This window comes from Gossypium arboreum, chromosome 10 (assembly GCF_025698485.1).
Source record: "Gossypium arboreum isolate Shixiya-1 chromosome 10, ASM2569848v2, whole genome shotgun sequence".
NCBI lineage: Eukaryota > Viridiplantae > Streptophyta > Magnoliopsida > Malvales > Malvaceae > Gossypium > Gossypium arboreum.
This window is the reverse complement of record NC_069079.1, coordinates 52875896-52888928: the sequence shown is the minus strand read 5'-3', so window position 1 is coordinate 52888928 and position 13033 is coordinate 52875896. Positions and strand designations below refer to the sequence as shown.

At 31.5% G+C, this 13033-nt stretch overlaps 1 protein-coding gene and 1 pseudogene across 2 annotated transcripts; both read left to right on the top strand.

Moving 5' to 3' along the window:
- Positions 1-2537: 2537 nt before the first annotated feature.
- On the top strand, positions 2538-4015 carry LOC108462106 (pentatricopeptide repeat-containing protein At4g01400, mitochondrial-like; annotated as a pseudogene).
- A 645-nt stretch (positions 4016-4660) lies between these two features.
- Positions 4661-12809, top strand: LOC108464396 (glutathione reductase, chloroplastic-like). 2 transcript variants are annotated; one of them, XM_017764679.2, is made up of 17 exons: positions 4661-4831; positions 4944-5135; positions 6021-6085; positions 6178-6247; positions 6863-6934; positions 7036-7239; positions 8000-8073; positions 8162-8245; positions 8591-8678; positions 8777-8858; positions 9659-9732; positions 10324-10431; positions 10576-10640; positions 10828-10941; positions 11669-11768; positions 12361-12414; positions 12501-12809. In XM_017764679.2, exons 2-17 carry the CDS (start codon positions 4995-4997, stop codon positions 12594-12596), a joined length of 1491 nt encoding a protein of 496 aa, XP_017620168.1. In that variant the 5' UTR covers positions 4661-4831; positions 4944-4994; the 3' UTR covers positions 12597-12809. The 2 variants fall into 2 exon arrangements, with proteins under 2 accessions (XP_017620168.1, XP_052876077.1); XM_053020117.1 differs by lacking the exon at positions 4661-4831 and having other exon boundaries at positions 4834-5135.
- The last annotated feature ends 224 nt before the right edge of the window (positions 12810-13033 follow it).

Genomic DNA, 13033 nt, shown 5'->3' with positions numbered 1-13033 from the left:
CACGCCACATAAATTACTTACCAATTTTGCTCTTAAACCTTGGCTATAGTGTGTATGTATATGAGATAGAGGAAGCCTTTACTTCTTTCCCAAAACTTGGGATTCAGAATATTTGTCAAGAGTTTACTTGCTTAAACTTTATTTGGGAAACAAATGTAACACGTGTAAATTAATCGGTAAACCAAGAGTTAACTTTTAGATTGTCCAACTATAAAAGTCTCCTTAATTGTTTAGGTAGTTTGTAATATAATATATAGATAAATAATAACTATATACATAAATTTTAATTTAATGTATAATTTGATATATAAAATTTAATTTAGTGTAATTATATATAATTTGAATTGTGGTTTATATGTATATATAAAATTTTATTTTAATTCAATTGTACATATTTTAATAAATAAATACATTTATTTTTATATCGGATTAATATAATTGTTGGTGTATGCAATTTATTAACATAAAATGATGTTGATTCGATGGTGTTGTTAGTATTATGTAAAAATTAAATCAAAACAAAACTTCATGCGTAAAATCATACAAATCAAAGTTCATATATAACATTACACATTAGATCAAAATTCATGTAAATTTTTATATTTGTCCCTATATATATATATATATATATATATGATATTAGTTTAAAGAATGGAAAATCAAATGTCATCACCGTGGAAATTATGTTGTGCACTCGAAAAAAAAGGCATACCAAAATTTCTAAATTATACATAAGAGTTTGTTTGGACAACATAAAGTAATTAGATGAAAGTGTAATTATTAGGGTAAAAATAAACTATCTTGTAATTACGAAGAATTATAATTTCCTAAACGTGTTGTTAATAAAGTGTAATTACATTGTAATTTCCTATATCATGTTTAGCAGTATAAATTGTAATTATATTGACATATTTTATATTTAAAAAATATTGATTACTATAAAAAGTTATCATATTGATAATTTTTTTAAATGAGTAACAAAAATTCAAATAAAATCATTACATGTAATATGTTAGTCTAAGAATGTAGTCAATAGTATGATCTTGATAAAAATAATAAGAAAAATAAACATCCTACACAATTTTATTTAATTGCTCTAACGTTCCATATTTGTTGAGTTATTCCTCTATAACTTTTTATATATATTCATTATCATCATTTGATGGTCCTTTGCTAAGTTTATCATCTGAATCTAAATATGTATCATTAAGATTATCAAAATCTCCTTCTTCTATATGTTTTTCAAGGCATAGATCATTCTAATTCTGACTAGGAATGAAGTTATGAAATATGCAACCTACTAGTACAATCCAACTTTGTTTTTTATGCTATACTTAAATGATGTTGCTATGAGAAATACTTTCTTTATATGTACATATAAAGATCTTTGATTATAAAACTTATATAAACTTAATTTAGAAAAATACTTATACTAAGTTTTAACTTTCTTTATAATACATAAGTTATCTTAAAAATAATATATAAACTTTATAAAAAAATGTTTTATAAAGTATCCAATGATATCTACAACATTTCTTATAAATTTTAGTGATGACTTTAGAAACTTATTTTTTATAAATAAGTAATAGCAAAAAAATAACACAATTTTTTTTATAAATAAGTATATATTTTATAATATATAGCATGAACACGTAAATAAATTATATTTTTATCATAATTTTTTTGTAAATAAATATATTATAACATTTTATAATACATAAATTATTTTTATAATATTCTTTTTTTCATAAATTTAGAAATTTTCTAAGACTTAAATAATATAAGTATTTGTTTTAACTTTATAAAATACACAAACTATTTTTTATGATATGATCTTTTATGATTTATAGTATATTTTTTTTGTCATAACCATCCCAAAACACTCATATAAGTTAATACTTATAATATAATTTTTATCACTTAAACTTGTATAAAAATAAATTTTTAAAGCTAAAATCATGTATGAATGTTTAAAAATCATGGGTAATTGAATTTAGGTGTCTAATTCTCACCCTCTTCCCTAAGAATTAGAAAGTGTAATTGAATGCTCAAATTATACAAATTTAGTGAACCTACCAATTATAATGGTAACTCAAACATGTCACTTTTGTGTAATTACAAGCAATTACATTCAAAAATAATTTTAACACTATACCAATCAAAGACAATTTTAATTGGAAACTTCTTTTAAGTCTCTTTAAATTTTAATTTTTTATTTTGATATTACAATTAGTATTTAAGAAAAGTACAAATTTGTATTTAGCCCTAAAACTTTTCTCAATTTTTCTTAAAATTTGATTCTTTTATAAATTTTATAATAAATTTAGTAACATTTTTAATTTAATTTGATAAATGAAAACAAATTAATATCTAAATATTAATTCGGTAAATATAAAATTTAATAATTACAATATTTAAATATAAAAATAAATATTAATTAAGTAAAATAGCTTAAATACTTGTATCATCTAATGCAAATTAAGTATTAAAATTATCTTGAATTTAAAAATACATTATCAAAGTCATATTACGACTGCATGGTAAACAGGATGAATAGAAATGAACGGGACATCACCATCTTTGGGCAGTGTGCGGACAAAGTTAGAACAATGTTGGGAAGCTTTACTTCGGTTGATGTTAAGTGGGCCTCTAGGTGCTGCAACAAAACAGTTGATTTTATTTGTAATTTTGTTCTTGATAACAAATGTTCTTGGGATTTTGATGAGAATTATCCTAAGGAAATTCATAAGTACGAAATTTCTAAGCGATTAATTGAGATTTCGGCCTGTTTAGATCTTTTGATTAAAAAAAGGGTAAATTACACCAACAATCACTTAACTTTGGGGTAGTTGATAAAACAGTCACCTTAATTTCATTTCAGTCACTCAACTTTAAAAAAGTGACAAAATAGTCCTTTCCGTCACAGACGTCACAGTAAAGTGACATGGCAAATGACGGTCTCTAGATGGTCGGTTACCACCAATTTAACAGCCCTATCAGCACCAATTTAGGGTTTAAAAAGAGAAGAAGAAGAAGAAGAGAAAAAATAGAGATGTGTCCAATTTTCAAATCAACGGCAACCGTCGCTGTCGCCAATAGCTTCCCCTACGTGAGTCTTGAAACTGATATCCGCCTAATCCGACCCTCTCCTCGCTAAAGAAATCTTCGATGTTGTCACCACCCAACCCAGTTTTTGTCATTCTTACTCTTCTTTCCTCATCCTCATTCTCAAATTCGGTGGTTCCAATCACTTTTATCTTGTCAACAACCTTCTCATTCATCTCAAATCCGATCAAAATCTATGTCGACTTTCTTTTCTTACCTCATCAAAATCTATGCTGAAGCTGATTTATCCCAGAAAGCTCTCAATGTGTTCTACAAAATGCTTGAATTCAATGTTAAGCCTTTACCTAGACACTTAAATCATATCCTTGAGCTGCTTGTTTCTCATCGTGACTTCATCATGCCTGTTTTCAACCTTTTCAAGATTGCCTATAAATACGGTGTTTTCCCCAATACCAAATCTTACAACATTTTGATGGGTGCATTTTGTTTGAATGGGGACTTAAGTATTGCATACAAACTGTTCAAAAAATTGTTTGAGAGAGGTGTTATGCCTGATGTCGAGTCTTATAGGATATTAATGCAAAGGGTATGCAAGAAGAGTCAAGTGAATAGAGCTGTAGATTTGTTAGAAGATATGTTGAATAAAAGATTTGTACCAGATTCATTTAGTTATACTACTTTGTTGAATAGTTTGTGTAGGAAGAAGAAGCTTAGAGAAGGAAGAGCTATGGATGCTGTTAAGGTTTTTGCACAGCCATTACAGTGGAAGAAATCATATCAACTATTGCGAAATTTTAGATTTCAGGACAACTTTAAGCTTGGATATCAATGGTATCGCCCTTGTTTATACCACTGCAACTTTAGCTGTTGCTACGACAAGTTGCCTGCCTGCCATCACTTTTTTCTTGGCTGTGTTAATCGGTTAAATTACACCATCAGTGGCCGATGACAAGAGACGAATTTTGGGTCAGTAGAGAATTATTAGCCGACCAAACAAGGGCGTTATTTCTAGATGTGTTGTAATACCAAATAGAGAAAGTGTAGAGATTTGTAGAAGAACTCATTGACTTAAACCAAGCAGCGAAGATTTTGTTTGAACAGATAAGAATTTTTTTTTGAGATGGAGTCCATGGGAAATCCAAGAAATTGAAAGATCGATATTGCCAGGACAACAATGGCGGAAGGTTACAGAGGAAGAGGCAAAGAAGATTTTTTTTTTACAGTCTCTTCTTCTTCTTCTTCTCTGTTATTAGCGTTATTTTTTTTCAATTTTTTCTTAAATTGGGTGGGCTTTACTATGTACATCCAATGTGGCAAGTTAACTTGCCTAATCAAATGGTTAAATTGCCACATCAGCTGTCCCGTTAACCCCTAATAGAAACTGTTAATCGGTGATTGTTTTATCACTTTTTTATAACGTTAGTGACTGTTTTGTTATTTTTTAAAAGTTGAGTGACTGATATGAAACCTAAGTGACTGTTTTGTTAATTTCCTCAAAGTTGAATGACTATTAGTGCAATTTACATATTTTACACCACACTATGATATACGAGGTAAGGCAAATGCATAGCCGACTGTGCTACGTGTCAACTATCTGTCATTGCAAACGTTAGTGCTTACGTATTAATAAAGGCCTGTCTTGACTATCAAAAAGAATTTTATTTTTTTTTGGAAAGGCTGCTATTCTTCACTATAGAGCCTCGCAAACGCCCAAATCAAATCCCAAATTCGTTGCTTTTCATTTATCGAGGAAAACTCACTTCAGGTATATTTCCTTTTTTTATTTCGAAATTCAACGCTTCAATCTTATTATATCTTGTGATTTTCTTGGAAGCCAAACTGAGGCTGGCGCTTATTGATTTTTGTTGTTGTTCCAGTCTTGGATTTAGAGTTTCTGTTTTTAACATAGTTAGTTGAAGCAAGCAATCATGGCAAGGAAGATGTTGGTTGATGGAGAATTAAACCAAACGAATAAAGAGGGAGCTGAATATGATTTCGACTTGTTTGTCATCGGTGCTGGAAGCGGTGGTGTTCGCGCTGCCAGGTTCTCCGCTAACTATGGAGCAAAGGTGTGTGTTCCGATTTCCATGATCTCTTCATTTAAGCTAATAAATTAAACGAAATAGAACTTTGTTAATGTTTGGTTGGAGAAACATAGATTTTCTTTTTATTTTAAATGTGATCATCGATTTTGAATGGGATGGTTTGATTGTGTTCGGTTAATGAAGGTGAAGAGTATCACTTTTAAATGAGATTATATTCCTTAATTTAGCAACGGTGAAGAGACAAATTTTTTTTTAAGTGAGATTTTGTTTCGGATTTGTGTTCTTACTGGATGCTAGCATTTGAAGAGAAACATGTAAATGAACTGCAAAAAAACAACGGCTTCAACCTGTGTTTAATTGCTTCTTGCCTAACAATTGAAATTGGGGGAGAAAAACAATTAGGGTCTCATTCGTATATGTTATTTATTTTTATGGTGGGGTAGTGGGCTGGTGGCTTAATCAGATGTTTGAATTCTCTCTGTCTCTCTCTCTCTCTCTCTTTTATATATTTATATAATTGTTTTTGCTAGCGACATAGATTGTTTAATCTAAATGGTTTTTCTGTTATAGAAAATGAGAAATAGATTTTTTTTTTTTTAGGAAAATTCAGTGCTATATTCTGCTATATTAAGATACTCTTTTGGTTAACTCGTTGATTATTGTTCTGTTCTTTTTCTTCCTTCATTTAATTTTGATCACTAAACTTTTTGCACATTTTCTGTTTCTGCTGTGATGGAGTTGTTAGTCATTTCAGCTTTTCGCTCTTCTGCAACTTTGTTGTCTTGAAATTTATTTTGACTTTTTTATTTCTACTTTCTATACTTTTCTTCTCAAATATTCATTTTTGTATTTTAAAAATTCCATTTTTATTTATCTATCTATTATTTAAATCAATTTTCATGTTTGAAGGTTGGGATTTGTGAGCTCCCATTTCATCCAATCAGCTCAGAAGTCATTGGAGGGGTTGGTGGAACGTAAGTTACTTTTTTAACTTAAAAATAGTTTTAATGCATTTCTTTATGCCGCTATGTTCGCTTATAATGCTGTCTCACTTTCTGATTCACAGGTGTGTTATTCGTGGTTGTGTTCCCAAAAAGATTTTGGTCTATGGAGCCACGTTTGGAGGTGAAATTGAGGTGAGACAGTAATCCTTATCAGAATCACATTCTATGGAAAATCTATGATTGAATGATTTTGTTATATGAAAGATCTCTTTGTGACTATCTTGGTACATCAAGAGATTTGCTTGTTAATTATACAAGATTCAAGAATGTAATACAATAATCTGTTCAGTAACTTCTTATATAATGGTTGGAACATTTAAAGATTTTTGGATTCAGCTCTATTTTGAAGCATATACATTAACCCTTAGGCTAGAATTCTTTCAGGCTATGACCTCTCCAATTAGGAATAATATAACACTGTTGCACCAGCCATTGTGAAAATTCCATTCTTTATCTTGGTATTGCTCTACATTTATTTTTATGTTTTTAGAAAAAAGATGTGAGTGACAGTATATCAATCAGTTCTTGTGATGAAGTTTTTGTATTCGTCATGAAAACCTTGTTACGTTGTTGTTAATATTTCTGATTTAGATGTTTGGTAGGCCTGTTTTCCCCCTTTTGATGTTACATTTTTTTAAAGATGCTTTTTATGTTTTATTTTGACATGAAGTAATCTAAGGTTGCTAGTAAGCCAATTGGTTTCAGGGCTTGGTAAATGCATTCTCTCTCTCTCTTTTTTCAATTTAGGATGCTCGAAATTATGGATGGGAGGTGAATGAGAAACTTGATTTCAATTGGAAAAAGCTTCTACAGAAAAAGGTACTTTGTAGTATCTTTCTGTTCCAAATTTTCTTTTTTTTTGGTGTTCTTTTTTTCTTTAAATTTAATTTAATATTTTTGTTTACTCTTTGAACTTGTAGACTGATGAAATAAACAGGCTAAATGGAATTTACAAACGGTTATTGTCTAATGCTAGCGTTAAATTGTTGGAAGGGGAGGGAAAGATTGTAGGCCCGAATAAAGTTGAGGTGACACAACCAGATGGCACTAAATTATCCTATTCAGCAAAGCATATACTGATTGCAACTGGCAGCAGGGCACATCGTCCTCCCATTCCTGGGCAGGTACATACACTGATTATCTTTTAGAATGACCAAAAAGTTGATTCAACACAATGAATTGAGTACTCTATATAACTATGATGCTATATTATGATGAAATTAGCATTTCATTTGTTGCATCGAGTATTTGTACAAACAAACCTTTTATAACTGCCCTACATGTGATACATGATTGAAAATTTATTTAATTGATCTAACTTTTTAGCTATATCTTTAGCTGGACCACAGTTACATTGGTGTGCGCTGGTCATAATATATGCTACAGAAGCAACATTTGAACTTATGGGTGTAAAATGGTAGCTCAACAGATTCAGTTGATTTAGAATACTGGCATGTGGAGTGTGAAGGACTTTTTTTTCCTTTTATTTAATCAAAACCACCAATTTTATTTGCGTATGCTGCTGGGCTGGATTCACAAGCCTGCAGATTTGGTTCAGTATACAAGCCGTGACATGCTTCTTGTGAGCAAGAATGAAGATTGTTTCCCTGTCATTATTTATGAGCTTAGTTTCTTGTTTTTCACAATCTTTCTATAGTTACTCAGTTGTACATAGTTTTCCACCAAACTATGGGTTAACCTCTTCGTTTCTAGTGGATGCTTCTTGCCCTTAATTGTTTAGTCTTGTTACTAGTACAAGAAATATGACCAAATTTATTTTATAGAAAAATACAGTGGCTACTAGATTTTGTATGTTTTTGAGTGAGATATCACTGTTAACATTCTCCTTTTTGTTTCTTATTATCCCTCTTTTTGATGTTTTAGGAGTTGGCCATAACTTCTGATGAAGCATTGAGTTTGGATGACTTACCTAAGCATGCTGTTGTATTTGGAGGAGGGTATAGCATATCTTTTGATTCACTTGTTTGTACTTTTTATCATCTTAGTTTGCTAATGCCTATAGATGATATGTACTCTTGTGCCCAGGTACATTGCTGTTGAGTTTGCATCAATATGGCGAGGCTTGGGTGCTACTGTGGATCTCTTTTACCGAAAGGAACTTCCTTTGAGGTTATTATTTTGTCTGGTTTTATACATAATTGCTGGATTTTTCTGGTATTGCATAAGAATTCCTATATGATCTAAGTTAATTTAGGATATCTGAAATTTTCTGCTTCATACTTTGTACTGATGTTTGCTCTGGTGTTTAATTTGGAAATTTACATTATCCGAATCTGTTATTGGTATTTGGTTATTTTTCAAGTATTTAAAGATACTCATGAGAAGATTACCAGGCTGTTATCAAATAGGATGACATAGACTTTAGTGGTTGCTATCAGATAGGCTGTTATCAAAGAGGTCTGTGACCTAAACTAGGAGTCTAGGGCTGACTAAATTTATGTGTCTATGCTACAGAGGATTTGATGATGAAATGAGGGCAGTGGTTGCAAGAAATCTAGAAGGAAGGGGAATAAAGTTGCACCCACAGACAAATTTGACGGAGGTACTCAATTGCCATTTTTTATTCAATTTGCATTTCTTTTATTATCCATCAATATCTTTTCTTTCTAATAATGTAGGTTCTAACATATGTGAATTCAGTTGGTTAAAACAGATAATGGCATAAAAGTTATTACAGATCATGGTGGTGAGTTGATAGCAGATGTTGTACTATTTGCCACAGGTGATTACAATTCCTTTCTAGATTCCAAGCAAATGGTCTCTCATTTCCATATTCTTGTCTTTCAGTTTGTTCTGTATTGTTTCTCTCTCCATATTCTATGGATCTCACTATTGACTTTAGGCTTGCATTTTATATTTCGTGGCTCAATGGCAATAGCCATTACACCGCTTAGTGCTTTGATATCCATGGTGCCTTTTGGTTGTTTCTAACCATTTGTGGGTTGCCATCAGTTCTAATTCTATCAAATACTTACCATCATTTAAAGAATAATGTCAGCTTACTTGCTTTATTTATGCAATTTGTTACAAAATTGCCATTTAGTTCTCTGTCGTGTTTATATTCTCCATGATAATGTTTTGTGGTCATTTAACAGTTCGTTAATCTGGATGAGAAAACCTGCATACTAAAAAAAATTCTGTTAGAGGCTACAAAATGTAGATCTTGTCATGTTTGTTATAATTATTACTCCTTGTAGGATTAGAAAAGTAACCATTACCACCTTGAACCTTACTATGCTGCTCTATTTATTTTATAATGGTTAGCCAAGTTTTGAATGACTTGCTGTTGTACTCTTATTTGGAGGTCTTGGTTAACATTATTGAATGTTTTTTGATATCTGCAAATGATCTGCATTTGAAGTTCTGAACTTTGATTTACTTTTACAGCTTGATCTTACAGCCTGCTATGTCATTGAAAAGATACTCTTTTTTATTTAGAGCTATAAATTTTTCATAAGTTTGATTGTGTGGTGATGTTTCCCTTCGCTCTCTCTCTTTCTGTCTCTTTTTAAATTATTACAGGCAGGTTACCAAATACAAAAAGGTTGAATTTGGAAGCTGTAGGTGTTGAAATTGATAAAACAGGAGCTGTGAAGGTTATTTTTATTTTTCCTATCATCTTTTATCCTTGTTTCTTACCATCAAACATTACTATTTTTATTTTTTATTTTATGAAATAAGTTGGCATCTGCTCACTGGACTGTCTACTGAAATGTCAACTTGCATGGCTGTGATTTCATTATGATTGATCTGAATAAACATGTGTTCTGAGGTTTTGTTAATTTTCTATTTCCTGATTCTTTGGATAAATGATTGACTATTGCCAGATAGGATTTTCAATCTCATTCCCTATAAATGTTTGAGTAGTAGACCTGCCTGTGGAAAGAACTATGATCTGGCTTACATTGTGTAAAGCTAAAATGGCCTTCTTTGAGTGGCATAGTCTATGGTGTATTTCTTTTTGTTTGGGCACTTCATTAGTTTTGTCCGTATGGCATGTCTTTGATGTAAATGAAGATGCCTTTTTATTCCTGAACATTTATCTTGAAGCGTTTGTTGGATATTTAGTTAATTTAATTATGTTAACCGCTTTCTGTATTTTCTCCCACATTATATGAAATCCATTTTATGCATAACCTACTTGAATTTATGTTACAGCTCTGAGGTCTACCATCTTCATCTTGCAGGTGGATGAGTACTCTCGCACTAATATTCCCAGTATATGGGCTGTTGGTGATGTTACAAATCGAATGAACTTGACTCCAGTGGCCTTAATGGAGGGAACTTGTTTTGCTGTACATTTTCTATCTGAAGCCTTTTATTTTTCCTGTAGCAAACACGGTGTTTTTTGCTTTTTGCTTCACTTAACACAAGGTTACATGTTAAGCTTAATTTTTTTTCTTTCCTTTCCTTTTTTGGGGTTGGGGGAATGCTTGCAGAAAACTGTTTTTGGTGGCGAATCTAGCAAACCAGACTACAGAAATATACCTTGTGCTGTGTTTAGGTAATATGATTTCCCTCTTACGACATGCTTTGAGGACTGTACAATTATTGTTGTTGAGTGCATCCTTTATTTTAGACAAATGCATATATTTTATCTTTGGATGTATATATACGCTCAATTCTAGTTCATTGTTATATGTTCCTTTTTGTTTCAGCAAAATAATTGCTTTTCCATTCACTTTTTGCAGCATACCACCACTTTCAATTGTTGGTCTCAGTGAAGAGGAGGCAATTGAGCAAGTAAATGGTGATGTTCTGGTTTTCACATCAACCTTCAACCCAATGAAGAATACTGTATCCGGGTATCATACTGATTTGAGATGCTCATAGAAAATTAAAATAAACTTGTGCAGCTGCTTTTGTCCCTGTCACTCCTGCCCAGCTGCCCCTTCCTTTTTTCTGAAAGAGTTCATCCATCACTTAGTTATATCACATGTCTTCATTTGCATCTTCACTTTTGGACCTAGGTTATGCAGACTTGAGATTTGGTTTTAGACTTAGTGACATGATGTCTTTTTGCAGTTTCTTATATATATAATTATTCAAGGATTAAGGCATCTGCCTGCAAAAATTTAAGGTGTCCAATATGGATGGTTTAGGGTAAATTGAAGATACTATGGAAAGTGGTTGTGGACTATATAAAGTGTACTGGTTGTGATTAGCCTGCTAACGTTTTGGGCATGAAGAAGATGATGGGAAGCGTTAATATTTAATATAGTGTCAGTTAAACATCTAATATGGTCCGATATTCTAGATGTTATTATTTTATTATTGATTTGGGATGTGCTTGGGGTTATTCCATTCTGGCTTCTTCGGTAAGTGGCTTCCAGATCAGCTAATATAATTTTCAAAATTGTCTATTATCTCTAATATAATGTCAACTAAGCATCTAATATGATTCAAAATTCTTGATGTCAGAATTTCCATTTCCTTGTTCATTTGATCAGCAACCTCATACATAATTCTTGTACCTCTATGAGTAATATTTTGCTTTCTTTGCAAATTATAATTTCTTGTTTTTGCTTCTAGACGGCAAGAAAAGACGATAATGAAGTTAGTTGTTGACGCGGAAACTGATAAAGTACTTGGGGCATCTATGTGTGGGCCAGATGCACCTGAAATTATGCAGGTACTTTATTTGTCAGTTATTCTGATGTGCATGCTTGTGTTTGGTTAAATATCCTTGAGTTGGTAATTTAAATACAGATTATTATAAACAATATGAATGTAGTTGGTAATGTGGTCTGGTTTTGCAAGTGTATAGTGCAAATTCTTAAGAAATTTCATCGGATTTGAGCTACTGCATTTTCCTTTAAGAAGAAAATTTTCTTATCCATGAGTGATTTTGCTTCTTTTTCTTGATGGATAATTGAATCACTAATCCTGATGACAACGGATTTCTTGTTCACTGCAGGCTTCTTAGAGACCTTGCACCTTGTATTAGAATTTAGATGCAATGTCCTAGGGTAACAGTTAATGCTCGATTCAGTTATGTGTCAAAATATTATAAAAAATGGTAATGCGTGGATGTGGCCAATGTCCTTATCCATAGTTTTCCTTTGCATAAGCTGCATTTACGAATTAGATGAACTGTGGTCCATGTTGGAGGCCTTTATGTCTGGCAATAAGATGCATTAAGGAATAAGGTGAACTAAACTGCATGTTGTATATATCTTGATAATAATGTCTCTGATATTGCTAATTTTGGCTTTCCATTTTAGGGAATTGCTGTTGCTCTAAAGTGTGGAGCGACTAAGGCACAATTTGACAGCACCGTAAGTTGAAGTTATCACTAGATGATTACTCTAATTTGCCAGTATCTCGTCTTACGGATCAACTCTCTTTCAACTCTGCCCTGTAGGTCGGCATACATCCTTCCGCTGCTGAGGAGTTTGTAACAATGCGCTCTGTTTCACGGCGTGTTACTGCCCGGGGAAAAGCGAAGACAAATCTGTAGTGGATGTACAGCAAGGTAACTTTAGTGCTGGTAAACTGCAGTTGAATGCAACATTCACATGGTCGTGTATATATATTTCACAGGAAATGGTATTAGATGATCGTTGAATGCAACATCAACCATAAAGGACCTTCTAGCGTATTTTGCAATATAATGTCATAATGTGACATGCCTTTTACGTGATTTTATATATTTATTTTGTATTTTATTAAATAGTAATTTTATTTATGTAATTGATATAGAATAATATTATTAATATAATTAAAAGGGTAAACTCCACAAATTGTCACCAACTATAAAAAAATTCAGTTTAAACAGTCAAAATGAAAAATTTGTGATTGAAAATCTCACATTACATCATTTTAAAATTTACAAATACTCTTAATTTATTCTGATTTTAAAATTTTAAAGAAATATATAAAATAGAAAAATAATTT